Source organism: Lachnellula hyalina (assembly GCF_007821495.1).
Source record: "Lachnellula hyalina strain CBS 185.66 chromosome Unknown contig00016, whole genome shotgun sequence".
Taxonomy (NCBI): Eukaryota; Fungi; Ascomycota; class Leotiomycetes; order Helotiales; family Lachnaceae; genus Lachnellula; species Lachnellula hyalina.
In genome coordinates, this window is record NW_022157130.1 from 98,919 (window position 1) to 125,857 (window position 26,939).

The 26,939-nt window shown below is 48.1% G+C and overlaps 10 protein-coding genes across 10 annotated transcripts; 8 read left to right on the forward strand and 2 right to left on the reverse strand.

The window, feature by feature from the left end:
• Window positions 1-268: 268 nt before the first annotated feature.
• LHYA1_G000988 (uncharacterized protein) lies at window positions 269-1,153 on the forward strand (the record flags this gene model as incomplete). Its single annotated transcript, XM_031145976.1, has 2 exons — window positions 269-981; window positions 1,033-1,153. 2 exons carry the CDS (start codon window positions 269-271, stop codon window positions 1,151-1,153), a joined length of 834 nt encoding a protein of 277 aa, XP_031008382.1.
• Window positions 1,154-1,929: 776 nt separating this feature from the next.
• LHYA1_G000989 (uncharacterized protein) lies at window positions 1,930-4,128 on the forward strand (the record flags this gene model as incomplete). The annotated part of the gene is made up of 1 exon (XM_031145977.1): window positions 1,930-4,128. One exon carries the CDS (start codon window positions 1,930-1,932, stop codon window positions 4,126-4,128), a length of 2,199 nt encoding a protein of 732 aa, XP_031008381.1.
• A 2,741-nt stretch (window positions 4,129-6,869) lies between these two features.
• On the forward strand, window positions 6,870-7,985 carry LHYA1_G000990 (uncharacterized protein; the record flags this gene model as incomplete). The annotated part of the gene is made up of 1 exon (XM_031145978.1): window positions 6,870-7,985. The coding sequence occupies one exon, from the start codon at window positions 6,870-6,872 to the stop codon at window positions 7,983-7,985; it is 1,116 nt and encodes a 371-aa protein (XP_031008343.1).
• A 1,646-nt stretch (window positions 7,986-9,631) lies between these two features.
• Window positions 9,632-10,842, forward strand: DIM1 (Dimethyladenosine transferase; the record flags this gene model as incomplete). Its single annotated transcript, XM_031145979.1, has 2 exons — window positions 9,632-10,051; window positions 10,102-10,842. Coding segments are annotated over 2 exons (1,161 nt in total), but the record flags the coding sequence as incomplete, so codon positions are not given.
• Window positions 10,843-11,126: 284 nt separating this feature from the next.
• On the reverse strand, window positions 11,127-13,885 carry alp6 (Spindle pole body component alp6; the record flags this gene model as incomplete). The annotated part of the gene is made up of 2 exons (XM_031145980.1): window positions 11,127-13,677; window positions 13,743-13,885. The coding sequence occupies 2 exons, from the start codon at window positions 13,883-13,885 to the stop codon at window positions 11,127-11,129; spliced, it is 2,694 nt and encodes an 897-aa protein (XP_031008341.1).
• A 409-nt stretch (window positions 13,886-14,294) lies between these two features.
• HFI1 (Transcriptional coactivator) lies at window positions 14,295-15,830 on the forward strand (the record flags this gene model as incomplete). Its single annotated transcript, XM_031145981.1, has 4 exons — window positions 14,295-14,520; window positions 14,598-14,887; window positions 14,937-15,045; window positions 15,094-15,830. The coding sequence occupies 4 exons, from the start codon at window positions 14,295-14,297 to the stop codon at window positions 15,828-15,830; spliced, it is 1,362 nt and encodes a 453-aa protein (XP_031008342.1).
• A 503-nt stretch (window positions 15,831-16,333) lies between these two features.
• On the forward strand, window positions 16,334-18,274 carry SPAC9G1.05 (putative WD repeat-containing protein; the record flags this gene model as incomplete). The annotated part of the gene is made up of 3 exons (XM_031145982.1): window positions 16,334-16,438; window positions 16,496-16,673; window positions 16,728-18,274. The coding sequence occupies 3 exons, from the start codon at window positions 16,334-16,336 to the stop codon at window positions 18,272-18,274; spliced, it is 1,830 nt and encodes a 609-aa protein (XP_031008347.1).
• Window positions 18,275-18,756: 482 nt separating this feature from the next.
• LHYA1_G000995 (Uncharacterized protein) lies at window positions 18,757-22,135 on the forward strand (the record flags this gene model as incomplete). The annotated part of the gene is made up of 5 exons (XM_031145983.1): window positions 18,757-18,831; window positions 18,892-20,348; window positions 20,403-20,866; window positions 20,919-21,575; window positions 21,624-22,135. 5 exons carry the CDS (start codon window positions 18,757-18,759, stop codon window positions 22,133-22,135), a joined length of 3,165 nt encoding a protein of 1,054 aa, XP_031008348.1.
• Window positions 22,136-22,354: 219 nt separating this feature from the next.
• dpb2 (DNA polymerase epsilon subunit B) lies at window positions 22,355-24,806 on the reverse strand (the record flags this gene model as incomplete). Its single annotated transcript, XM_031145984.1, has 2 exons — window positions 22,355-24,029; window positions 24,082-24,806. 2 exons carry the CDS (start codon window positions 24,804-24,806, stop codon window positions 22,355-22,357), a joined length of 2,400 nt encoding a protein of 799 aa, XP_031008345.1.
• A 308-nt stretch (window positions 24,807-25,114) lies between these two features.
• On the forward strand, window positions 25,115-26,623 carry sim3 (NASP-related protein; the record flags this gene model as incomplete). The annotated part of the gene is made up of 4 exons (XM_031145985.1): window positions 25,115-25,612; window positions 25,661-25,884; window positions 25,939-26,266; window positions 26,315-26,623. 4 exons carry the CDS (start codon window positions 25,115-25,117, stop codon window positions 26,621-26,623), a joined length of 1,359 nt encoding a protein of 452 aa, XP_031008346.1.
• Between the last annotated feature and the right edge of the window lie 316 nt (window positions 26,624-26,939).

Consider the following 26,939-nt stretch of genomic DNA (forward strand, 5'->3'; position numbering starts at 1 on the left):
CAAGGTCGAAGATGGAGATGAAGTTAGAGTCGAAGTTGGAATTGTAATTGGAATTGAAGTTGGAGGAGTTGAAGTTGAAATAATCTTGTGCTTTGAACACACGTGATAACGCGATTTTATTGTCTAGGCAACGCAATCTACCCCGCGACAGCCAAGTCGACATATCAAAATGCAGTCAACGCGATCCTGATCAACTTCCAGGACCGATTATAAGTCTCGCAATGACAACATTGCGTTGAAGCCAAGGCGGTGAATATTTAAGCGCTGGATGGCTCCTCCAAATTCCTCTGTGCCACCGGCGGCGCAGCCAAAACACTCGGCATATTTCGACGCTTGGAATTCTTCTTCAACTGGGCATCAGAGAGCGGAGAATCGACTGGGTGGATCGATAGGATGGAGACAATCACGAAGCATGAAGCTGTCTCATCAATTCAAGAGTGGCGGGACGGGAGGCAAGAGAATTTCAGATACAGTTGGGGCGGGCTCCGAGGACTGGGACGAAAATGCAAAGGCTTTGATACCTAAAGATGTCCGAGAGAGGGCGAGACTCAGTGTTGGAGATATGCTGGCAAGCCAAGGAACCATTGGTGTGTTTGATGAGAACCCTGGCGCTGGAGATACTAAGATGTTTGTAGGGTCTTTAAGTGCCGAAGAGAAGTTGGCGGCCCTTAGGAAGCATGAAGACGTCCAGACAGAGGTCAACAAATCAAATACGAAGAAGGGTGTTTTTGATGGTCTTGTTATTTATATCAATGGCAGCACACACCCACTGATCTCTGACCATAGGCTCAAGCATATTCTCGTAGAGAATGGAGCAAGGTTATCGATTCATCTTGGGCGGAGGCAGGTTACGCATGTCATTCTTGGTCGACCTAGTGGGACTCGGGGACTAGGGGCTGGCGGTGGCCTTGCAGGGACGAAAATCGAGAAGGAGATCAAGAGGGTTGGAGGTGCGGGAATAAAATATATTGGGGTCGAGTGGTATGTGCAAGATTTCCCTCGAAGTTATGAGCGAAGGCTGATAGGATGTAGGGCTCTCGAAAGTCTCAAGGCAGGAAGAAGACTACCAGAAACACAATTCTCCAACCTCAAGGTTGCTGCTAAGAGGCAAAACAGTGTTTATGACATGTTCAAAACAGCTTCAACCACATAATCATTAGAAGGGGCATGCTTAGTGCGGTCTTAAGGGTTCGGGCATTAAGTGTTAGACGAGCTTTGTTCATGTCTCGTTGGCATGTCTATAATATTAGCCAATGCATGCGCGGTTGGGTTGGTTTCAGGGACGGAAGGCTGCGGATTTGGAGTTTGGACTGGCAGCATGGAAGGCAGCATGGACGGTAGCATAGAATGTAGCATGGGAAGTAGCATGGAAGAAAGCTTTGGGACATGCTGGATGCATTGGGCGGGATTTGGCGTCTAAACGTACAGTACATGGATATTTCAGAGAGTTCGAATGCAGATATCCACAGATACCCATGGTAGCAAGAGTAAACCAGCCTCTAGAGGATGATGTTCTCTGGAGTAGAGAGCATAGTACAATGTCCCACATTAAGTACCACTTCACGAGTATAATTCTTGTGTTAGGGCCAATACGTCTCAGAGCATCAATAAATATTTTATAAAGTCACAATCATTAGTCTCGTGGGAATTCTGTAAATACATCCATTTCTTCGGGTAGAAAGTTAGAAGTGTTGGCATATCTTGGTGTGAGATAATTACCTACTTGTATAGTACTGGCAAAATCGCTATGTTTTGGGACTGCCTAACCGAGCTTAGCGGTCGTCAAGATGAGACGAGATGTAAACAAAGCCCGAAGCAAATCAAAAACATCACACACAGCATACCTAACGAGGAATTCAATTCACTGATACCGCCACCGCCCGTACCATGATACGCGGAGTTTGGAATACTGTATCATCAACTGTCACAATGACAACTCCAGCTCCATTGTCCGTCACTGCCGATGCGGCACTCAATTCACAATCCTCATCCGACACCTCACGGAATGACAATGACTACTACGAGGTCACTGCGTACACAACTCAAACATCTACCGATACCGATCTCGAAAGTGAAGGCCCTCCAAGCTCGCCCTTTAATGCTAACGTTCTTGATCCTATCGACCGCGAAAACGTCTCCCCAAGCAAAGCGTCTCGACTGACATCAAAAAGTCCTATTGAGCGCGAACATAAATCCCCTTTCAAGCTGTTCACAAGTCGCACATCGCCAGGACCAAAGACACAGTCTCCCAGAAAGACCTCCGACCCATCGGGGAGTCCTCGAAAACTTTCCTCTCCTATGAGATTTCCTGTAAAGCCTTCCCTTTCGCCAGAGAAAAAACCCGGGACTATGGAAGGAGCATTGAGTATCGAGAATATCCTAAGAGATAATGAAGGGCTCACCAAGGCAATCGAGATATTGGAGGACGGGGATAGCGAGAACGAAGAGCACGTTACGGATGATACCCTGGCTAGCATGGCAGCCGGCCCCAGCCACGATGAGACAACCAATATGGATGACACAATGGCCAGCACATTTAGTAACTTCTCGGCGGTGCCAGACATGACTATGTTCGCAAAAACTGGGTATAGCCCTGCGAAGTATTCTGGTCCAACTCCCAGAAGAACCCAAATCCAGACTCCAGCAACAGCGCGACGACCAGCGAACCGTTCTCCCTCTCCAACTCCTCGAGGCAATAGATACGGACAAGGGAAAGATGATGAAGGAACTGTCAACCTTCTCGACTTCACGGAACAGTTCAACAAATTTTCTGGCCACACCTACCAATCGCCAACCCGACAAGCCAGACAGTCTCCATTGAAGAGCGCAACAATGCCAGATATGGCATGGGGATCGACTACCCCATCAATGAATCGAAATTATATGTCAAATCTTCTTGATTTCGATATACCGCCAGCTCCAACACCAAGGAGTATGCCATCCATCACACCGAGGGAGCTTGAGAGTCTGAAGTCAGGCTTTTTATCTGAAATTAGCAGTCTTAAGGCTTCTCTAAGTGGGAAGGAAGCTGAAGTCCAGTCTCTCAAAACCGCTGTCGGCGATGCAGAAAAGCGGGTCGGCGAGAGTACGGAGCAGGTCCGAGAAGAGCGGGATTTGAAAGAACAGCTCGCAGCCGAGAAGGAGGAGTGGGGAAAACGGGGTCACGAAATGGAGGCTGTTCTACGGAACGTGAAGGAGGAGATAGTACACGGGGAGCGCGAGCGCGAGGAACTTGAAGGTCGCATCGAGGAGAGTGAGCGAAGGAGAGAAGCTGCAGAAGTTATGGCTCAAGAAGCCGAGAGCAAGCTGGCCGCCATGAAGACAGGAAGAGTAACGCCAAGTCCAGAAAGTAACGAGCCAAAATCAAGTGATTGTGTGTGCGGAGGGAAGACTGTTGAGCTCGCTGTCGAGAGAGTCTCGAGAGAACTCCACACATTATACAAGGACAAGCATGAGAGCAAGGTCGCTGCTCTAAAGAAGAGCTACGAGCGTCGATGGGATAAGAAGGTCAGAGATCTTGAGTATCAAGTCGAAGATCTCACCAAGGAGGTCGAAGAGCTGAAGCGCGACACAACTATGACAAAAGTCGACCCTAAGAACCCTCTCGAACTCACCGAAGATCTGGAGAAGCAAGCAGCCCGGGATGCAAAGATGAAGGAGCTAGAAGCCGAGCTTAAGGGTCTCACGCAAGTCATTAACAGCGTCAAGCATGACAACTCCGAGCTTCGAAAACTTTTAGATGAAGAGAGAGTGGAGAAAGGCAAATTGGTCACTGCTGTCGATGAGATGATCCCCTTGGTAGCTGCTTTCGACGACATGCTCGCGGAAATGAATTCTGCACCTGTTCATCAGCAACCTACACCCCAACCGCAAATTGCAGCATCTAACGTCGAAAATCTAAGGGGTAGCATCTCAAGAGCTTCTGGCTTGCGGGCACCAAGTAGCATTTCTAGTCATGCGGCAGTGGAGAGTCGCATCGGCAGAGGAAAGTTTGGCATCCCAGCTGGACCTAATCATGATAGGAGTGGAAGTGCTCAGAGCATGAGACCCGGAAGTGGGCTTGGATATCGAAGCGGTATTATGAGTTCTATTGAAAAGATGGGAAACCATAAGGGGCGAGGAGACTAAATATTTACGGTTTGGTGTATAGCGTTATAATTGCGGCGCTGTCCAAGGGGATTGTTTTTAAGTTTTTTGCTCGGTCTGCCTTGAGATGGCGCCATTCTGGATGATTAATGCCCGTTACTTGTATATTTACAGCTGCTGAATAGCAGTTGTAAACAATGAAATGATTTATGAAAGCATCCATGTCTTCTCAGTGACAACCTCACGATAGCACCCCTAATCACAAAGAAATATATAGATGAGAGCAAATACTTCCTGTTGAGATAATCCAAGCAGGTAGGTGCCTTTATTTGGTCCTACTTCTCTGCTGGGTTGCTCTTTAGTCCACTTGATCTTCAACGGGACCACTTCCACGAGAAGCATCACTGCTACCTCTTCTTGTCGGACCAGGTATTCTGCTTGGATGCATATTTATGCGGAGTATATAATCTTCATTTGAATCCATGTTATTGAGCCAAACATAAGTACCATGCGCCGCATGGTTATTATATATCTCCATTATTTCCAATTTCCTCTCTCCTTAGCATCTACACCTCGAATGTCAAACCCTGTAGCCACGCCTTGAGTTTCGGTGAGATCATACGCCTCTGTCCTATATTTCGAACAAATACTAAGATAGGTGTAGGTGGGGTGTTGTTCGTAATTGACAAAATAAGTAAATATTTGGTGGGATGGTGAAAGCGGATTAGGTTGGGCGCCTCCTAAATACTGTGACGGTTAGGAATTACAAGCTAACTGTCGGTACTTTACCTTTGGGGGATAATAAACACCTGCACTGACGGAATAAGACTGATGCCAGTGACTCTGCCACCCTGTCATCGCGGTGATTAGCGAATATATATATATATATTAGGATAGATCTACAACACCTAGACTGTGCTTGCTGTCTAGCATTCAAGACTTGTAATACACACAAATATACCAAGCAATTTGTAAGTAGGCCACGACTTTCGAAATGGACCTCAATTCAAGTCTACCGTGGCCCGGTGTGTTGAAAAACAGGGTAAGAATACCCACTCGCCTAAAAAGGGGGTGGGGGCTAAAGATAGAAATTTCCTGACTCTCATTGGTGTTGCCGTCAAAGTTCAGAAGGCCAATCGTTCCTTTTGTGTTTTTGAAATTCCTAACGTGCGTAGCAGTGCTGAGAGGTGACCAAAAAGACTAACAATGACACTCGGGTTTTCGATATTCAAGTTGCGTGACTGATCTTATCTTTCCTCAGCTGAGAGAAGGCCTTGCAACAAGAGGCGTGGCATGGTAGTTATATGAGATAATATAGTGGTGAAGGATCACTAGGCTCTGGGGGTTTCCCCTGGCGTATATAGGCCAAGTGTTGGAGCAGTTTCGAGCAGGTGTTCAAACTGGATCTGGTGATAATCTCCTTGGCGGTTGCTGGCCTTTTGAGGTAATGAACCAATCATAAATTGCGTAGTAGAAAATTCTTCGATTCGAAAAGGTACAGAGGGACCTAGTGTTGCCTTTCGAAGGCTTCCCCCCGAAGTCTGTATTCATGTACGGCCTCATTGTTTCACAGGTAAGGCTTTAAACATTCACCACTTCAAGGACATGTGCTCAAAAGTTGGGCAGTATAGCTCAGCAGTTCAATGATGAAACTTGACAGGTAAGACGTAGGATAGCCGGGAAAATTTAACTGTGTACACAACCATCCACGGAGTCCTGCTGAATGTTGATCTTTGGAAGGCGGGCTCATCGCATACAATGCTCAATGATCCGAAAAGACGTTCGTATTCTGTGTACAAATCCAAAAGAAACGGTCTTTTTTTTGGCGCAATATGTGACTTCAAGTATCTCGAATGAGAGGTCAGCGTGCTTGAGTTGAAGGCATTTGATGGTCGGGACCGAAGAATATCATAATTGGGGGACTTCTCCGCACCATTCTGTATCATTGTCCAAAGGGGTTTCATCAGCTGAAGCAGACGCTTAAACGCTGTACTTCACAAGTCCCACGAGGCAGCACCGAACAGTCGTACTCGAATACAGTATGCTGCTATCCGTGCTGCTCCCCCTCCCTATGTCTTCCACAATGACAATGCTCGATCTTTTTCTCTCCGTCCCTTACCACGTCACGTCGCACAGAATGTGGAGAGCAGCAAGGAGCTCGGCTGCTGTATCCAGCAAGAATGCGTTGGAATGGCTTGGCATTCTCAGGAACGGGATGGGTGACATATTTTCTTTGTATTTTTCGGCCCTCTTGACCTTCTTGTCCACGCGGTACATGTGAAGAAACACGGAACATGCAGCTAATTACCGCCTTCTTACATCAAGATCGACAGCGAATCTATATCGCGGCACAGATGACGCTGTTTGTTCTGTCATTTACTTGTACCGGTAGCCATCTACCGTGGACGAGGCAACATCTTATTTCTTCATCGCAGCTGCTCTTTCTTCGAGATGTTTGACTAGGCGTACCTGCCTGGTATCATTGGTACATGTGCAACCGACATCACCTAATTTAAAGGTTGACTTCCTCCTCCAGCCTTCGTTCAAATCGTTGAAACATCAAACAACCAAACCAACAAGCCCAGCCTTCACCATCCTGGGTCTCTGCACGGAGGGCCGTTTTGAATAACAACCACATTTTTGGGCTTCCATAATCTACAACCACCCGTAGGTCCTCAAGACCCTCCCGGCCAAAGTTTTTTGACTTTGTGTATCGCAGTCCACCAGGTCCACTTCCTCAAATCGTCTGCCGTCAGTCAAATTACTGAGAAACCCTCTTCATCATGTCTCAGTTTATATTCACTATCACCACCTTCCTAGCTCTGATTCTGCATGCTTCAACGGCTGTGATCAGCCGTGAGACTTTCCCTTGCAACTTTTTCATGGTAGCTATTGGCGGACTCAACGGCACCATCAGCCAGGACGCCGTTGGTGAACCTAGAGTTGGAGGCACTTTTCCTCAGGCCTCATTCTTGATTGCTCATGGCACGTTGACGGATAGCTTGAACCACACATGCTTGATTTCGCCAATGACACATCAACTTCAGTGCACTCAAGGCTTGCCCGGCTCCGAATTCAAGTTCTCAGACAACTTTTTGGTGTTGCATGATGAGACCAACGCAAATTGGCTTGCGTGCCCAGCTCCTGGACCAGGCCAAGATGGTAGTTACAACATCTACAGCAGCCAGAAAGCAGACTCCACTGGATGCCATGCAATTAAGCTACAGGCCGGAAGCTTTGGTTGTGCTGCTCAAGGTCGACCTGATTCCTCGACAACTGGCATAGCGACTTCCGCAATTGCTTCATCGGCGTCTAAGACGACCAACGATGTTTTTATCACATCTGCTTCTATTCCTGCCTCGAGAATTTCGACTACGGCTGCGACATCAATGCCCTCTCTATCAGCAATATGCCCAACCGACATTTCATCGGGCATTTTCCAATTCCCCCATTTGATCGTTCCGACCTCACCAAAGAGCCCAGATACAGCTTTTGGCAACTCATTCAAAGCCTATATATCCCCTATAAATTCAACCCTCTTTAATTTCGATATCCCAACGACTGCGCCATACACCGGCTTCTGCTCCTTGATCTTCTTGTTCCCATACGCCTCAGAACTTGATCCTTCGGCGGGTACATACTACTTTTCGGGAATCGAGGAGGAAAAGGGCGAGAATGGAGGGCTGGACTTCGCACGCCTCTCAGGAGTGGCATCTGCCAGCACAACATACAACACAACCCCCAGAATTGCGACTAACGGCGAGTATGGCAAGACACAGATCATCCCGGGTAACGGTTACACGATAAAGACCTTCCCGTGTCAGAGCGGCACGCCAGTCACGTACTCGGTGACCAGTGTTGGAAACGTTGAATGTAACCACCCCACCCCTCCTTTTTAGAGTTTGCTGTGCTGGCATTCCGAAAGAGTGTTTTATGTTCTCAGCTCTTGCTCTTAACCGGAAATACCGTACTAATTCGTTGCAGTGGATTACTTTCAAGACAGTGCTTCGAAGGCGATTGGTCTTTATATTGTTCCATGTTCTTAGAGGATTGAACGAGTACTTGTCCGGTATTGGCGGGTGGACAGGCGGAGGTATTGCTAGCTTGAAAAACCACCACAAAAGTTGGCATATTAATGGAGAAGCAACGACACAGACTTGAACTTAGTTATTATGAGATAATGATAGACCTATTGACAGTGTACTTTTTGGGGGGCCTCGCAATACTACCTACCCTACGTCGTAGAGAGTTCTCGCGTATAACAATGCAACCCGCTTGTCCACTTGACTACGGGGGTGTTCTGTTGCAGTTCGTAGAGCCAATGGGAGGATTTGACGAAAATAATAAGGTTTAAAGCAACATCAGTTTCGATTCTGTTGCATTTCGCAATTATCCAGCCAACGAGAGCCTTTGAACTTGAAAATGATGTTCAGAGCAGACTAGCCTGGTGAATAGGTTGATCTAGCTTTGTCGCATTTTGCATGTTATGGACCAATTATAGAGAGCCTTTGGTAGTCCTTGGCTTGGGGAAAACATTGATCCCGGGGGGTTGAATATAGAAGAGCTCCGCCTACGTTTTCTCGGACGGAGAGAGAGCTTCCTTGGCATGGTGCAAGATACTGGTAAACCACTTGATGGTATTTTTGATTTGTATTCTTTTTTGCAATTCGACATAGGCAACGAAAAGAGTCGAACCTTTGATACAGCTTCTGTTGCAAGTCGTCGTTGTTGGCATGTAGCCGCAAATGAGCAATAATACACCCCAGAAAGCATTTGGTTTGCTGGGATTCAAATGCGTCGGGAATCCTATTCCAAACTTTGAGAGCATAGCAAGCCCGGTGTTCTCTCCCCACAAATGCGGGATGAATGAAGAGATATAAGATTATTGAGACGTTAAAAATCGCGCTAGATGAGGAACGATTTCCAGGACGTTGATTTGAAAGAAAGACTGTTCTTAGACGTAGGTCCAAAATAATGACTAGAAAGGAGGGGAGTTGCGTCTATCTGCAGATGCTCCAGCCGAAATAACAGCTGTGGTATTGAAGCTACAGAGTATTGCATTTGTATGTTTGGCAGTCTGAAGATTAGTTGCATAAAGTAAAGTACTGCCGGACAATTGCAACGACCGACCCTTGTGACGATATGTGCTCGTTCAGACATTATGAGACGTAATGTCTGTTGCCAAATTTGAAGATCTCAAGCGGCCATTGACAACAAATTTGGTCGCTGGCCGTGAATGCGATATTTCAGGTGGCGCATCTGCCAACATTGGGAAAATGCCCAGAGCGAGAAATACGAACTGAATATGAACTCGGGAAAACCATAAAGCAATCGCGAAAGACAACACCGAGCACATATCGACTTAGACCTCCACTTGGGCGTCGGAGTGAGGAAGAAAGAAGACATGCGGTCAAAACGAGGAAGAAAAGGGGTAGTGCATACACGTGACAGCATTCTGATAAGACCCCACCGCGCTAAGATAGGGACAGAAAAGTCCATCCATCCCATCCCACCAAAATAAGATCCAAAAGAATCTGACCTTCAGCATTTGAATAAATCTACAGCCATGGGCAAACTAAAGCAACCTAAGCGCAATAGCGCCTCTGCCGCATCCCCCTACGCCAAAGCCCAAGCGACCACAAACAACGTTTTCAAATTCAACACCAACGTCGGCCAGCATATCCTTAAGAATCCCGGCGTTGCAGAGGCCATCGTCCAGAAAGCGAACCTCAAGCCCTCCGACACCGTCCTCGAAGTTGGTCCCGGTACTGGCAATCTGACTGTGCGAATACTTGAGAAAGCAAAGAAGGTTATAGCAGTAGAGTTGGATCCTCGCATGGCTGCCGAATTAACGAAGCGTGTACAAGGTAAACCGGAGCAAAAACGGCTGGAGGTGTTGCTTGGGGATGTAATTAAGACGGAATTGCCTCACTTCGATGTTTGTATCAGTAATACGCCATACCAGGTTTGTTTCCCTTCTCTGAAAGGAAGATGAGAGGGCTGATTGAAGCGTAGATTTCGAGTCCGTTGGTGTTCAAGCTGCTGGCCCTTCCTAATCCGCCTCGGACGTCGATTCTCATGTTTCAGCGCGAATTCGCCTTGCGACTTACGGCTCGCCCAGGGGATGCACTTTATTGTCGGCTGTCGGTGAATGCGCAATTCTGGGCTAAAATTACACATGTCATGAAGGTGGGAAAGAACAATTTCAAGCCTCCGCCACAAGTCGAATCTAGCGTTGTACGTATCGAGCCAAAGATGGGCAGTGAAAGACCCGGCGTAAGCTGGGATGAGTGGGATGGGATGCTGCGGATCTGTTTCGTAAGGCGGAGTCGGACTATGAGGGCGAGTTGGATGGGAAGTAAAGAGGTCCTTGCAATGGTGGAGCGTAATTATCGGGTCTGGTGCGCGATGAATGATGTTGCGCTTGACGAGACGCCTGTTGGGGAGGATGATGAGATGGAGATTGATGCTGCGCCAGAGGAGGAAGAGGAGTGGGGTGGCATTATGGATGAGGATGGGGTAGATGACGTCCCTGCCTTTTTTAAGGAGGAGCAGCAGAGGATAGCGAGGGAAGCTGGAAGTAAGACGAAGAGTAAGAAGAAGAAGACTAGGGTTGCGGAGTTGGTGAGGGAGAAGATTAGGAAGGTGTTGGAGGATGTTACTGAGTTGGCGGATAAGCGTGCTGGGAAGTGTGACGAGAACGATTTTCTACGTTTGCTTTTTGCCTTCAACGAGGAAGGCATTCATTTTGCTTGATTGAACGGATACCAGAGATCTACGTTTAGCATGGAGTTGTTGGAGTTTCGGTGAGGGTTTGTGTCAAAAGTTCAGGCGAAATTCAATAGTTATATCTCGCTTCTATAGAAGGGGCAAAGATTCGAAAGATGTTTCAAGGCTAACAATTCGGCTCGGAATCTATCATCATCATCACTGTCATTCGTATCTTGACCTAGCAAAAAGTGTATCATCGCCCAATATCCATAAATTTCCGTGCATAGACAGACCTCCAAACGCCATTGTCCTGATACGCTGCAGATTCATCACGCTTTCGATGAAGTCCTCCCTTGTTCTTTCCCAGCAGGTCTACTCGTCTTCTTTCTCGCCGGTTGATAGACATCATTAAAATTCATAACCACGCCTAAGAATCTCATATCGACATCCGGCTGGTAGGCTAAATCACCTAACAGCAAACACACTTTCGTCTTAAAATGGACTCCTAATGCTTGGAGCCGTTCCTGCAGCACAGGAAACTCGTCGGAAATGGCATCATCAGAAGCCATGGCAGGAGTGGAGTCTGGGAAATGTTGAGGACCACGACGCGTGGTTGCAGGTGTATTAATGAACATCCCATCGTCATCTTCTCGCCTTCCTCTTACTTCTGAGCGGACATCTGCGCCTTGGCGTCGCGTGAAGTCTGAAACAGCCCAGCTGTAGAGACCATCCACAGCATCGCGGTAACTAAGCATGAGTCGGAGAATCTCGCCCAGCTGCACCATGAAAGTATTTTCATCCACTTCACCGTGGTACCTCTTTTTGGCCCCAAGGAGTCCCTTGTGTGTGATAGCATTCAAATACTTAGTATGTGCTTTAATGAGGTCATCCAGCGTGCAGCCCTCCTTATGGATTGCTGTCTGCAGCTCATCCCAAGAGCTTTCGATGACTTCGAAGAGAATGTAGAACTGCAATTGACCAATGAAATGGATCATCTCAGCTAGAACACCTCGTGTTGACTTCCACGCTTGGGTAGCATTTGCGTCTTCGCCTTGGAGCACTCCACGGGCGCCCGTCATGCACTTTCTCCACGTCGAGGCTAATGCAAATTCGACTCGTTTGATACGCCACAGGAAGTTAAAGACTTTGAGATACTGGCGGTTACCCCATTCTGTCACCACAACATCGACTGGGGCGTCAATCTTGTACTCCAAAGTGAAACAATCCCAGCCAATGTCTCCGTGCGACAACTGCAGCATCCGAGCATCTAATCTGCGTAGGACTTCTGGTGAGTCGTACTGCGCATTCGAACCCCGAATAGCATGCTCGAGTTGCGCGGTGAGAGTGTGGCGGTATTGTGCACCAGCTGGTCGGTCAAGGTTGGAGGACAGAGACTCCATAAGAAGAGCAATGAAGTCTCCTTGACCTAATAGAATATAGTTCTTGAGTGCCTTCAAGTGCTCAAATAGATGGAACTTTTCAGCCATCAAATGTATCAGCCGAGCCATAGTCGTTTTGTATGCCTCGTCAATCCAAGTCTCTAGCGTGGCAGTATCACCGTATCGCAGCTCCTTTGAGGCGTCTTTTGAGTAGTCTTCCACCCATTGAGAATCACCACAGCCATATCTGATGAAGTTTAAGGACTTCCCAATGAGGAACACCTTCTGAGCGAAATCCTGAGTGATAATGCTCGGCACCATGTCCTCATTAAGCTTATACTTGTCCTCCCAAACACTGTTCGCCCCTCCACGAGTCTTCCCCTCCTGAGCCTCAGCAATCGCGTTGGGATCTTGTTCGGAGACGAAGAACTCATGATAAGGATCTGATAACTCGCCGTCGTAAATCCACTGCCGCAGCATATCGTAAAATGGTCGTGTAACATGAATCAATAAACGTTCCGCGAAAGCCCCAACCATTGGATCTCCATGAGAAGAAGAGAATCCATGTATGAGTGAAATCAGTTGTCCACCTCTTTTACTCTTCGACTCCTCACTGATCAGACTCATTAAGCGAAGACCCATCGTCGCCTCATGAGTCCATACCACGCATCTCTTTAATGTAACACCGGCTTTACCGATACCTCCTCTTGGCTCCCTCTCATCCAGTGAAGATAATGCTCTTCGAATCTGACCTTCCAAGGTTGCTACCAACCCAAGATACGACCGGAGTTCCCCTGAAATGGCAGCTCGCAAGCTCTGACCAAGAAGTCCACCATCAGCAGACTTCACGAATGTTGCAAGTCCACGATACAACAGGGAGGGTTCAGCGAGTGTATGGAGAATCGATATTATGGGAACTGGTAGAGTAGGAGGTAATCTTAAGCTCGAGGTCGAAGAAAACGAAAGATGTGTGGAAGATAGGCCTTGCAGTGTGAAGGGTAAGTCCCGTAATAGAGCAGTCTCTGGCGGATCAATCTCGACGTAGTTTTCTGCTAGTAAAGCTGTCTTCAGGGCAACGTTTCCACGTTGCACAGCAGGTGTTTTGGCAAATGCTTGCTCCTCTTCCATCCTGTCCTTCTGTCCACCTTCACGAGTTGGCAGTTTCTTGAGTCCTTCTGGAGCAAAAGCCACGTGGAATGCCCCCTCTTCCCTTTGCGATCTTGGCAAACCGTAATCCAAACTTCGAGGTTCCTTGCGATTTTTCACTGGGCTTTTGAAGGGACTTGTTAAAATTGGTGGTAGCTTTTGCTGCTGGTCGCCAAGTTGGTACAAAAAGTATAGAACTGCCCATTTTTGGTTTATTGCTGGAATCGTAAGGAGTCTGCTGTATAAATTCGTATATCGAAGCGCTTTTTCCGGGGTGGGATTTGTTTGGATCAAGCGTTTCTTAATGAGATCGGATGCTTGATTTACATCTGCGACAATTGCTGGACCTCCCGAACTGTACGAGCAGAAGCGTCAGAAGTGTCAGAAGCTGGAAAGATTATTGTATGGAACACGTTGTACCTCTCTAAGAACTCTCCCACGAATTCCACGGCATTGCTTGCCCTCTCCTCTGCTGCGGCAGGATCCTCTCCAGGAATGTCCCCTAATAAGCGGCGAACTAGGCTAGTAATACCTTTATTGATTCGTTGATTCTGGGAAGACATAATTGCATTGTTGCGAGTCGTAGATTCTGTTTATGGTGGACTTGTTTGTTTTTGGGTGGGTACAGTAGAATCAACCACTTGTGCTGGGAGAGTTGGGTTAAACGCGTGAAATCAATCACCAACGCGACTCGCCAAAGTCTCGGCCCCGGCTCCAAGCCCACCCCACACCAAAACTCGGAACCTTAAATCCAGCCTCACAATCTAGGCAAGAGAAGCCGTGGACTGCGACCTCACTCGAAGAATAGCAGGGGGAAGAGCCATCTTGAGCCATCGCCCACAATCCCACATCGCCCCGGATTATCGCCATCTTGTATTTCCAGACTTGTCTGGCTCTTGCGATTTTCATGGGACCCTAATTACTACCCAGGTCGCGGTTTTATCGCCGCAGCAAGCGCGACTTCTTACCAATATGCCTGATATTGACCCCGCGGCGCTCAGCAGGCCGGCCATCTCGACAACTCCAATATTGCCTCCTAAAACTATCAGTGCTTCTTCGGCGCCAAGTGCACCGAAGCCCTCCAAGTTGAGCCATGTTCCGCCTCGAATTGATCTGGAGCCGCTGTACACCGCACTTAAGCAGGCGATTGGCGAACACTGGACAACATATAAAGAGTCTATAAGTCTTTTTGTAATGGGTGCGTATAATTTCAAGCTTGTTCAAGTTCGCCCAGAAGCCCATTTTCACATTCACTAATACTTTCCCCCATTTTAGGTCAGTTGGACCAGATCGAACTATCAGCAAGGATCGATAGCTTCATTGTGACCCCTGCCGGTGAAATAGAGCATCTTCATAACCAGCTTATCTCGGCGATATACGGAAACGTAACTCGAGAAATTCCCGATCATGGCGTGGCTAGCTGGGTTAGCGCGAACGATAAGCCAACGGCAGGGGCAGGTAGCAAACCAGTCACTGGTGATGCAGCCGAACAGAGACTCAAGACGGAGGTTATGCAGCTACCTAGTCGAGATCGAAGGCGGCTGAAGGACTTGAGCCAAAATGAGGTAGGTGACGTTCAAATTTCATAAAACGTTGACTGACAGAGCTGCCTAGTTTGACCCGCAAGATGTATTCGCCAGTGTATTTGGCGAACATCGTCGTCCAAAAGCCGCCAGACTCGTAGATTCAGTACCTGCAAGCGCTGGTGGTTTAAACAAAACGAGTAAGTTTGCGGACGGTAAAGTTTCTAAACTTTGCTAATACGTATCAGATTGGGATCTGGAAATACGGAAACGATATGCAGTGACTCTGGGGATGGAATCGGGAGAATTCCCGGATATGCAGAATATCGAAACACGGATGCTGCCCATATGTTATGAAGTTGGTCTTACGTCTGGGCACGTGGCTGATGCAGCTCAATTCATGTCTGTGGCTACGGAAACTTATCTTAAGGAGGTACTTTCCGCAGTGTTCAGCAAAACGCGAAGCAATGGCCCTGGAACTGCTGGAAGTGCAGGAACTGGAGGCGGGGCCTCTTGGGTGCAAACCCATAAGTATCGAATACAGCTTGAAAAGGAAGAGGAAGCATGGTCACGAGGCGAAGTGCAAAGAGACAAGGGTGGGCTCTTACCTACTGAAGCCAAAGCTGCACTCGAGCGCGGACCGCTTGGGATGGCGGATGTTCGAACGGCTTTAGAGCTGAACGACTGTGGTCTTAGCCAGATGCCAGTGGTCATGGAATCAATCACATTTGGATTCCGAGAGGGCGAGCTGGAGGCTTGGGACGATTATTCCTTCCCCGAAAGCTATACTCCTGGTTTTGTGGAGGATTTTGATGGAGATATCGAAATGGGAGGTATGAATGGGACGAATGGAGTAAATGGTGTCAACGGCCTTAATGGACACAACTACGACGCGGAAAGCGACTCTGGATGGGCTGGAGGCGAATACGAGGACAAGGCCGATCTCGACAACCTACTGGACTCGTGTCTCGCCATTGGTGCGTGAACGCGCTTCTATGTATAACGTTAACGGCGGATAATTGGCGTTGGAGGCGGCATTGATTCAAGGTTTGCATTGCATTGGCTAGCATTGGCGCAACGGATCCCACTTTATGTACATTGAGATATACTTGTACAAAAAAGATATAAAAGGTGGGGAAGGAGAGCGGGCGTCTTCGGTCACGGATGGCATTCTGTAGGAGACGATACCCCGGATGGCTCTTTTAAACGCCGTTCTGATATAACAATTAACATTATTGCCATTTGAATCTGTTTAAACGTCTACATGATGAGGTGTGTTGGTATTCGTGAATGTATTTGTTAAATAAATACTCGTACATCCCCTCTTTACTGGGGCGCCAAGAGATGCCCACTTCAGCCTCGCTATTTGCGTCAGCCTCCCGGTTTTAGACTTGAACCTGCAATTACTTGGCCCCGTTCAAGTCACCCACCCCTCATGTCCACTCTTCCTACACGAATTTGAATGAGTCAAGTCTACCTCAAGCTACAATGTCTATCAAGATTGACAAGATCCTTGCGGCATCGCCCAACACGGAACGTGGACGACCAACTCAACTCTCCACCGATCCCAAAGGAGAGCGCATAGCATATGCCGTGAGCCTCACCTCTCTACTACTCACCAATTAAGACCTTGCTAAGTGGCCCAAATAGTCTGGCAAATCCATTTTTCTTCGGTCACTCGACGATCCCTCCCTTAGCAAACAATACACAAACCACACAGCCCAAACAACTGTAGCACGTTTCTCGCCCTCCGGTTTCTACGTTGCCTCAGGAGATGTCTCCGGCGCAGTTAAAGTATGGGATGCAGTCGAAGGTGTCAATACCAAAGGTTCGTCTCCATTACTCAAAGGTCTAGTCTACAATTACTGATTGAGGTGTGCAGGCGATTACCATATTATCTCTGGCCGAATCAATGACATAGCTTGGGACGGCGACTCTCAACGCATCATCGCTGTAGGAGATGGACGAGAGCGTTTTGGCCACTGCATAACAGCCGACAGTGGAAACTCGGTGGGTGAAATTAGCGGCCATTCTTCTGCCATTAATACTGTCTCCATTCGGCAGCAGAGGCCACTGAGAGCTGCTACTGGGGCGGATGATAGTTCTATGGTGTTCTTACACGGAGCACCATTTAAGTTTGCTACGAAGATGGGCGGCTTGCATAAAGGATATCTGTATGGGGTAGGCTTCTCGCCAGATGGTAATCACCTTGTAAGTGTGGGTGCAGACCGTAGAATTCAGCTTTATGATGGAAAGACTGGAGAGGCGACGGTGAACATTGGAGATGGGGAGCACAAGGGTAGTATTTTTGGGGTGTCGTGGGCGAGAGACTCGAAGAGGTTTGCCACAGCTAGTGCGGATCAGACAGTCAAGCTTTGGGATGTTGAAGCTGGAAAAGCTGTTCAGACATGGCGGTTTGGCGGAGAAGGCACTGTCAGTATTCCGGACCATCAAGTTGGTGTAGTATGGCCTGCCGGACGGAGTGATGGGATGGTTGTCAGTCTCAACCTGGCTGGTGATCTTAACTATCTTGTTGAGGGGAGTCAGAAACCCATAAAGGTTGTTCAAGGACACAACCGGAGCATTACTGCTTTGGGCTCAAGTGGTGAAGGGAAGAACCAAACCTTTTGGACGGGCAGTTTTGATGGTCGTGTTTGTTCATGGGATACATCGTCTGGGATAGCTACTGCCGTCGAAGGTCAAACTCATTCAAATCAAGTCACCGCTTTCGATACAACTTCAAGCAGAGCGTATAGTGTCGGGTGGGATGACACACTGCGGATTGCGGATACAGCTAGCAACACATTCCTCGGCGAAACCTCCGAACTATCAGCTCAACCCAAGGGACTGGCTTCAGCTGGTGGACGAGTATACGCAGCCACTGTATCAGGGATCGATATCTTTGCCAATGATGCCCTAGTTGGAGGCCTAACCACAAAAGATTTCACACCTACGACCATTGCAGCTTCCGGATCTTGGGTAGCAGTAGGAGATGACGCTAATGTTGTCCATATCTACACAGCAGATGGCGATAAGATATTCCCCAAAGAGAAGCTCGTGCTTTCCACTGCACAAATAACGGCACTGAAGTTTTCGCCCAATGGAGCCTTCCTAGCAGCAGGAAACTCTTCAGGCAAGATTATCGTCTACGACACCAGTTCTTGGGAGGTCAAGACCGACAGGTGGTCAGCTCACTCAGCGAGAGTAACCAGCATTTCTTGGAACGCTGAGAGTACACTTGCTGTAAGCGGCGGTCTTGATACGAATGTTTTCGTGTGGAGCCTCAAGGCGCCTGGAAAAAGAGTAAAGGTGCCGAATGCTCACAAGGACGGTGTCAATGGCGTTTGCTGGGTGGATGGGGATAAAAAGGTTGCCAGCACAGGTGGGGATGCGGCTTTGAAGATCTGGGATGTCTCGGGAATCGAGTAGATAGATGACTTGATAGACTTCTACTTATGAATTTACGATCTAAGAGCTGGAGTTGGTGAAATTCCAGCCAGTGATAGGGCAGCATTAATTGTGAGAAGTAATTGAATGCTGCATGTGCATCAGTATCAAACACTTGTACAGTTGTTATCTACGCAAGGCGGGGTATAGTTTTCACTAAAGTAACAACCACTTGAATTACCAAGACCCATTACAATAGAGCCTGTAGAAATTTTATTGTGTAATAAACCTAGATGATTAGGATTAATTGATTTACTACAAAATTAAAATCTGAATAGGTTGTTGATATTAGGTGGCGTGCAGGGCAGGGATTACCAAAACCTGGGGTAAGTAAGCTAGTGCTACAATAGAATAGAAAATACTCCGGAATACGGTAAGGGAGGAAACCTTCTGATCCTTCCTAAGAGCCACGAGCCCTTGCGACCACTGCCCAATTTTCGGAAAACCATGAAGAACATACAGAGATGAACTCACCCACGGCTTCAGATGGCCCAGCGTCGCCATCAAGTCGAAGATTCTCTCGTTTTGCCAAACGCGGCGTAAGCTCTTCTCCATAATGGAACAGTACGTACATCACTGACACCAGAGCCTTGCAACAGAAGCTGAGAAATGGAACCTTCATTCTACCCGGTACAGGCGAACGAGTACGTCGCCAAATAACTCTCCGCAATCCTGCAAACTTCGACGGACAATCAAGAGGGGAACTAGACCCTCCATTCCTTCGCCGAACATACTCGCGGGTTGGCACAATTAGGACAGCCCTTGGCAAGTCCTCAGATGCTGGGAAAGAGTTCTGGAAATGGCTTCATACCCCTACGGCTAAGGGTATCCTGAAATGTTCCCTGGCGTATGTGTTGGGGAGTATGGGGACGTTCTTCCCGCCCTTCGCGAGTTTCTTGGGGCATCAAGATGGGAAACATATGGTTGCTACTATTACCGTCTACTTTCACCCCGCGAGATCTGCGGGATCGATGGAAGAGGCTGGCATGCTGGGGATTGCGGCATTCCTATATGCGACCTTTATCTCGATTTCTAGTATGGCAACCTCGGTGTTCTTTGAAACACAGATGGATCTTATCGAGCTAGGTTACGCTATGGTACTCATTGTATTTTGTGGAGGAGGACTGGGATTCATCGGTTGGTTCAAGCAGGCATATAACTCGCCGCTTGTGAGTGTTGCTTGCAGTCTGGCTAGTCTTGCCATCATCACGGTGTTGACCAAGGAGAATGCCATTCAAGTTGGGGTGTTCTCAAACGATAAGATTATACAAGTGATGAAGATGGTCATCATGGGAATCACTTCGACATCTATTGTTAGTCTTCTCGTATGGCCTGTTTCAGCACGTACAGAGCTTCGAAATACCATGATCAAGACAACGGACTCCCTCGGAAACATGCTTACAATGATCACCGGAGGCTTTCTCAGTGGATCAGAGGCAGATCTTCGATCGTCAGCATTTACCAATGCCTTAAACACGTATAAATCAGTCTTTACACAGCTTACTAAGAACCTCAAGGAGGCCAAAATGGAGCATTATGTGCTTGGGACTGAAGATCAATACAAGCATGAGGCTAGCCTTGTGAACTGTATGCAGAGGCTAGCTCAGTCTATAGGTGGTTTGCGAAGTGCAGCAATGACACAGTTTACCTTACTACGAGAGAATACGAAAGGCAGCAGTACCCCGATCAACTCCAACAGGATGCTACCGGAAATAGGCTCCATTTCATCGGTTCTTAACATCAGGCAAGATCAATTTGCGGTGCTAACAGCAATCGAGGAAGCTTCTGAAGAAGGGAGCGGGCCCGAAGATGCTAATACTTATCACCATTCAAGGAATCCGACTGGTGGCAGCATTTCAAGTATAGCAAGCTACCCTATGCCAACTGTCAAAACACCTTCAGAGATTTTCTCTCGGTTCATCACGCATCTGGGACCTTCTATGAAATCTCTGGCCTATACTCTTTCTCAAATCCTTGAAGAATTGCCGTTTGGTGATGGTCCTCGCTATGCTATCACCATAAATGAGCATTTCAAGACAAGCTTGACCGATGCACTGTAAGCTTTAGTCACCACAATCGTCTGATACATTTCCACTAATATTTTTAATAGAAAGCTGTATAGTAGCGCTCGATCTGAGGCATTACGGGAGCTTTACAAATCAAAAGAACTTGATCGCGACAGGTCCGAAAGTATCGAAGCGGATTTTGAGGAAGTAGCTGCCAGTTGTGGTCACTTCAGTTTTTCACTACAGGCATTCGCTGACGAGATGCAAACCTACTTGAGCATCCTCGAGGACCTAAAAGATGAGATCGAGTCATCGAGGCGTCGCTCATGGAAGTGGTTGCTGTTTTGGCGGAGTTCTCAGCATCCGAAAACCCAGAACTCCGACCCGGAGCAGGAGAGTCTCATCGACCAAAATGCGGAGACTGAGGTCCCGAAAGGTATTTCAAGCATTCAGTTTCAGGGGCGGTCGCCGAAGACTTGGACATCTGAGACAGAAGGGAAGGGCGGCGCAAAGGCAGGATTATACCGGAAACTTTTCCATATATTGAGAATTTTGGGACGAGATGATGGTAAGCCATAAGGCCTGCTTTCTACATTGCCATAGCTTACAAATTATCCTAGTACGTTTCGCAGTAAAGGTTGGGCTTGGGGCTTCAATCTACGCTCTTTTTGCTTTCATTCCATTGACCAGGCCTTTCTACCAACACTGGAGAGGAGAGTGGGGTCTGTTGTCGTATATGCTCGTTTGCAGTATGACCATTGGAGCCTCCAACACGACTGGCTGGGCTCGTTTTATTGGTACTTTCATTGGAGCTATCCTTTCCGTTATCGCATGGGTTATTTGTCAAGGCAATCCCTTCGCATTAGCTTTTTGCGGGTGGCTCGTCAGCTTACCGTGTTTCTACCTCATCGTCGCTAAGGGCAGAGGTCCTTTCGGCAGATTCATCATGCTTACTTACAACCTCTCCTGCTTGTATGCCTACAGCTTGTCGATAAAGGATGACGATGATGACGATGATGAAGGAGGAGTCACGCCAATCATTACTGAAATCGCAGTGCATAGAGTGGCCGCTGTTTTAGCCGGGGTCCTTTGGGGTCTAATTATTACAAGAGTTGTTTGGCCTATCTCTGCTAGGCAGAAGTTCAAGGATGGGCTTTCGTTGCTTTGGCTGCGAATGGGATTGATCTGGAAGCGAGACCCTCTTTCTACACTTTTAGAAGGAGAGTCGCAACATGCCTACATGAATTTGCGGGAGGAATTTGCACTTCAGAGATATGGTAAGCTGTTTTTTAATCCTTTTTACAAACACTAATAATATCCACTAGTCTTGCGCCTAGACAACCTCAGAGCAGCAGCAGCGAGCGAGTTCGAATTGCGTGGACCATTCCCCTCTAAGCAGTATGCGCGTATCATGGACTCTACCAACAAAATGCTTGACGCCTTCCACGCCATGAATATAGTGATTCAAAAGGATCTTAACGCCAGCAAAGGTGAAACCTCACTCCTACGGTACACCGCAAACGAAAGAGCAGACCTCTGCTTCCGCATTAGCCATCTATTCCAGGTACTTGCTAGTTCCTTGAAACTGGAATTTCCCATGAACGATGCTCTACCCAGCACCTCGAATGCCCGAGATAGATTACTTGCGAAGATATTTCACTATCGTAAGAATTTGGGGATCGAGGAAGGGGAGGAGGTGGCGAGAGATGAGGATTATGAGTTGTTATATGCGTATACCCTTGTTACGGGGCAGCTAGCGGAGGAGATCAAGAAGGTTGAGAAGGAGGTTGAGGCTTTATTCGGGGTTATGGATGATCAGCTACTGGAGCTGCAGTGATTTATGGCGCATTGTATGGGTAGGGACAAATACACGCATGGGAAGGGATGCAAAACATCGGGAATAGCGAGGTGTTATGGATTATAGTTCGTGGCTGCCTTTTGGGTTGTATATATATAATGACTACGTACGACGCCGGTACATGCAATTCCATCCATTCAAGACCATCATTAATTCATCAATGCCCACGATAACGCCCAGGCTACAACATGCTATAATTTAGAACATAACTTCCCTAACCTTCCCAACCTTCCCACGAACATCATATTCCACCCACCTCGCGACGCCTCTCCGTCCAGGCGCCACCACGCTCCCGGGATTCATAACGTGGCATCCCTCATAAGTCACACAGAATGCGGGTGCCTCGGTATCAGCTAGCACCATGGCTGTAGGCAACGGATATACTTGCAGCGCGGATGTGTAGTCCCATAATACAGGCCGCACGGACATGCCGAACGGCGACAAATACCCCTGATCTAGGACTGTCTTTACCAACTTCCTCGCAACATGGAGATCGCTAGACACTGCCTCTGCTGCAGCTGTCTCGGGTTCCGGGACTTGTGATTCAGCTTCTCGGACCTCGCTGTCGATATCCATAGACTGCTCTGGCTCTAGAGTTGGCTCTGGCATCTCGATATCTCCTTCCCCGTTTTCTTCCGTCTCGGGTTTCGAAGACGCAAATTTGATCGCTGTCCGCCTCAGACGACCGGTCATGCTATCTCTGAACAGCACGATTTCGTGCGTAGGACCGAAGAGTGAAAGTCGAGATGGATTACTCGTCCATATCGCTTCTCCGTCCGACTTCTTTCCCTTTCCCTTGTCAGCCTCCGCATTAGCGGTCGCAAAAGCACGTTTTATGCGTGATGTAAACATTTCTGGGACTCCTTTTCTAGGTAAAGCTGTCGCAGCGCCGGCAGAGAAAGAAGATGCCCACCCATCGTTGTCGCCGGGGACGAATATGAATGTTGCAGATTGAAGGAGAGTTGGATATTCCGACAATGTCAGCGCTAGAGCGTCGAAATACTCCTTGTACTCTATACTCCCACCACTGCCTCCACGTGCCATGACGGCGTGCTTGACGAAGTTGCCCATGAGTATGAACGTCATGGGCGTGTCTTCTTCTGGCTCTGCTGCATACAGACCCAGCAGTTTCTTCAGAGCTTGAAGCGTGCGTGGTTGATCTAGGTTCACTTCTCCTATAACCACCATTCGGCCTCGTCCTCCTTCGGTCTCTTCTCCATGTGGATTTCTGATTAATCGCTGTTCAATTTTCCGCATCTTAGATCCTACAGCTCGCTCACTTCCAACACCTAGGAAATCTACCCAGCCAAATCCGCCTCCGGCTGTAACATCCCCTTCGCCATTTTTACCACCGAGTCCAAGAGTTAATTGCCTCCTTTCGCACGGGGGACCGCCGACGAAGAAACCGATGAACTTTCCGCCGATGGTCCCTCCAATTCCTCCACTACCGCCGAGCCCTGAGCCCATGTTGCTGTTTTCCTCTTCATAAGTCCCGTCTACGAGGACGATCATTCCGGGCGCAAACCAGGCTCCATCTTCGGGAATAGCTTTCGCATGAGTGAGGTCTAGAGCTATACTTCCTGTAAGATCATTGATGGCTAATGTCCCGGTTGGAGCGATGGTTAGGAGGCCAAGGAGCATGTGACTGCTTCCGTTTCGGCCGAGGAGGTTGGCAATGGGGGTTAGTTTATAGGATTGCTGGGTAGTTGCTAGGGTTGATGATGAGCGTTTGAGGGAAGCCTTTAAGGTTTCGAAGGTTGGAGTTTGGAAAGATTCATTGCGGAGGAGACGTTGGTGGATTAAATTGTATCGGTTGCGGAAGACTTGGGTTTTGTGTGCAGGCTGCGGAAGTAATGATGGCTTTGATGTATCTCTGAGAAAAGGATTTAGAAAAAGTGGGATGGTATGGGATGGAAATGACTGACCTATCAAAGTGCTTCTTCCCAGCATTGTACACAAGTCGAGGCTGCTCGAAAGCATCAATAACTTTTAACCATTTCCTCGAATCCTTAAGACCTTCATCGTCCTCATCTTCCTCGACGTCTAAACTCGACAGCCCTAGACTCAACTGGCTATCTTCCCTTCCCAATCCTGACAATCCACCCGGTCTGAACCCCAATCTTGTATGCGAGACTTCGCCGTTTTGTGAAGAGCCCAAAACAAGACTGTTCTGCCGACTAAGTTCTCTGGATGCGACAATTCTCCCACCACTCATACTCCCTTCTAGATTCTTCAGGATATCCTTCAATCCAGAATCTTCTCCTTGAACAATCACTCCTCCATTCCGATTCTTCCAGCTCTTAGCAACCTCCTCCAGCACCTTCTCCGCTAAGCCCTCTTCTCGCCATTCTGTCCCGCAATGCCTCCCAATAAATGTGGCTAGCACTTGTAAAGCTGAAGAAGTAAGCGTTAGGCTGTGTTTCTTGGTAAAAGTTCGGAAGGCAAGCGGTCGTAGAGTTGCTGGAGGAAGCAGAATCGGAAGTATGCTAGCTTTTTGAGGAATTGCAGCGGGATTGAAAGGTCTAATAGGATGCGCGGGTGTTGCGAAGGCAGGCGACGATGAGGGGATTGGGTTCAAAGGCGCAGGTGTGGCAGGAGCTTTGAAGATGGGGGCCGCTCGAGGCTTATCTGGCAGAACGGCTTTACTCATGATGGTGAAGATGTCATATAAAGTCCCCAATGATCGTTGTTGACTCGGACAAGTTTAGCTGAAGTTTTGAGGGTCCCACTCGGAGACGCGTCTGGGCGCGTTGAGTGTTTTCGCGTGGTGGAAGAATCCCTGCAGTGGCTTTCAACTCGATCACCTGTCGCATGCTTCTCCCTCACATCACCTTCATAAACAGCTCTTGTCCATCGATTTGAGACCACTGCAATCAATCATAATTCTTGGGACATTGTCGAGAATCCCAAGTCAACTTACAATTTCAAAGTCTACTAAATACCAACTACAAACAAGCAATGGCAGAACCAATCGAACCACCCATCACCCTCTCCGAGCAAGCCTCTTCCGCCGCAGAAGTCTTCAATTCCGTCAAAGTCTCCCTCGCCGACCTATGCGCCAAAGGCACAGCGCAATACGCGCACAAGAACTACGAGGAAGCCGCAGACCTTTATGCGCGCGCTTCGGAACTGCAGGCTGAGCTCAATGGCGAGATGTCTCCTGACAATGCTGAGATACTGTTCTTGTATGGGCGCTCGCTGTTTCGCGTTGGCCAGGGCAAAAGTGATGTGCTAGGGGGACGGGCTACAGGTGAGGAAAAGAAGAAGAAGAAAGCGACAAATGGGGCGAAGGCCAAGAAGGTGGAGGGTGAGAGTAACACTATTGCGGAAGAGGGCGTTGCCATTGTTGCAGAGCAGATTGGAAGCGCAAAGAAACAGGATGATGGGGATGAGAAGAAGCCGTTGTTCACATTTACTGGCGATGAGAACTTTGAGGACTCAGATGATGAGGAGGATGTGAGTTTTCTCGTTGTCTTTAGTATTGCAATTCTCACAAATTATTAGGCAGATGAGGGTGAAGGCGAAGATGAGGAGGAAGACGATGATCTTGCCGCCGCTTTCGAGGTTCTGGATCTCTCGCGTCTTCTGTTCTCGAAGCGATTAGAGGAGCCACAGGAGGGTGACGGCAAGGGAAAAGAAGTCGGCGATTCAGCGATGACGAAGCATCTCAAAGAGCGCTTGGCGGACACACATGATCTACTCGCAGAGATTTCCTTGGAAAATGAGAGGTATAGATAGCATTTACACCCTGTCCGTTTGTGGACTGTTGCTAACCATCCCAGATTCCCTGCCGCAGTCTCCGACTTCAAGTCTTCATTAGCATTCAAGGACGAGCTGTACCCTGCAGAATCCGAGATCCTTGCAGAAGCACATTTCAAGCTGTCACTCGCGCTTGAGTTTGCATCGAATTCGGGCGACTTGAAGGAGGAAGATGGTCAAGTACTTCGAGATGAGGCAGTCAAGGAGTTAGAGGCTGCGCTGAGCAGTACGAAGCTTAAACTACAAAACAAAGAGGTCGAGCTGGCATCTTCTTCGTCCCCTGATGACAACGATGTGACAAGAGAACAAATCACTGAAGTCAAAGAGATCGTTGCTGAGATGGAAGGCCGAGTAAGTCTTCCACGTGGTCCTTGTGACAATATCACTGATATAAATCAGCTCACCGAATTAAAAAGCGGACCCATTGACATCGATGGAGTCAAAGCTACGTTAGGCATGGGCGGCGGTAATTCCATGGGTGGTGTTCTCGGTTCAACATTGGGCGAGACCCCTGAGCAAGCAGCAACCAGGATCGAAGAAGCAAAGAAGGGAGCTAATGATCTTAGCGGACTGGTTCGTCGCAAGGCAAAGGGTGCAGATGCTACCCCCGAACCTACCAATGGTACGAACGGCAAGCGTAAGGCTGAGGAAGAACCTATGGAGAGCGACAATGCGAAGAAAACAAAGGTGGATGTTGCAGCTGAGTAGGGGAGATTGTACGATAGCTAATATGCTTTTCTGAGAGGATGGGTTATGAGGAAATGAGGATACACAGAAGAAACTTGCTCTTTTGCCAGTATCTTCGGATTGTGACAAGGGAAATGGCGTTGTAACAGGATACTGGGGCGCACATGGCTCGATATGGCTATATTGCTACATGGGAATATGACATTTGACTCAACTGCACGTAACGCATCGCATTTCAACTCTTCTGTGGGCTTTAAGGCATCTTGTGATTCCATTGCAGTGAAGGCTCTTGATCTGCTATTTTACTCACCCATCCAATATAGTAGATGGATTTCCG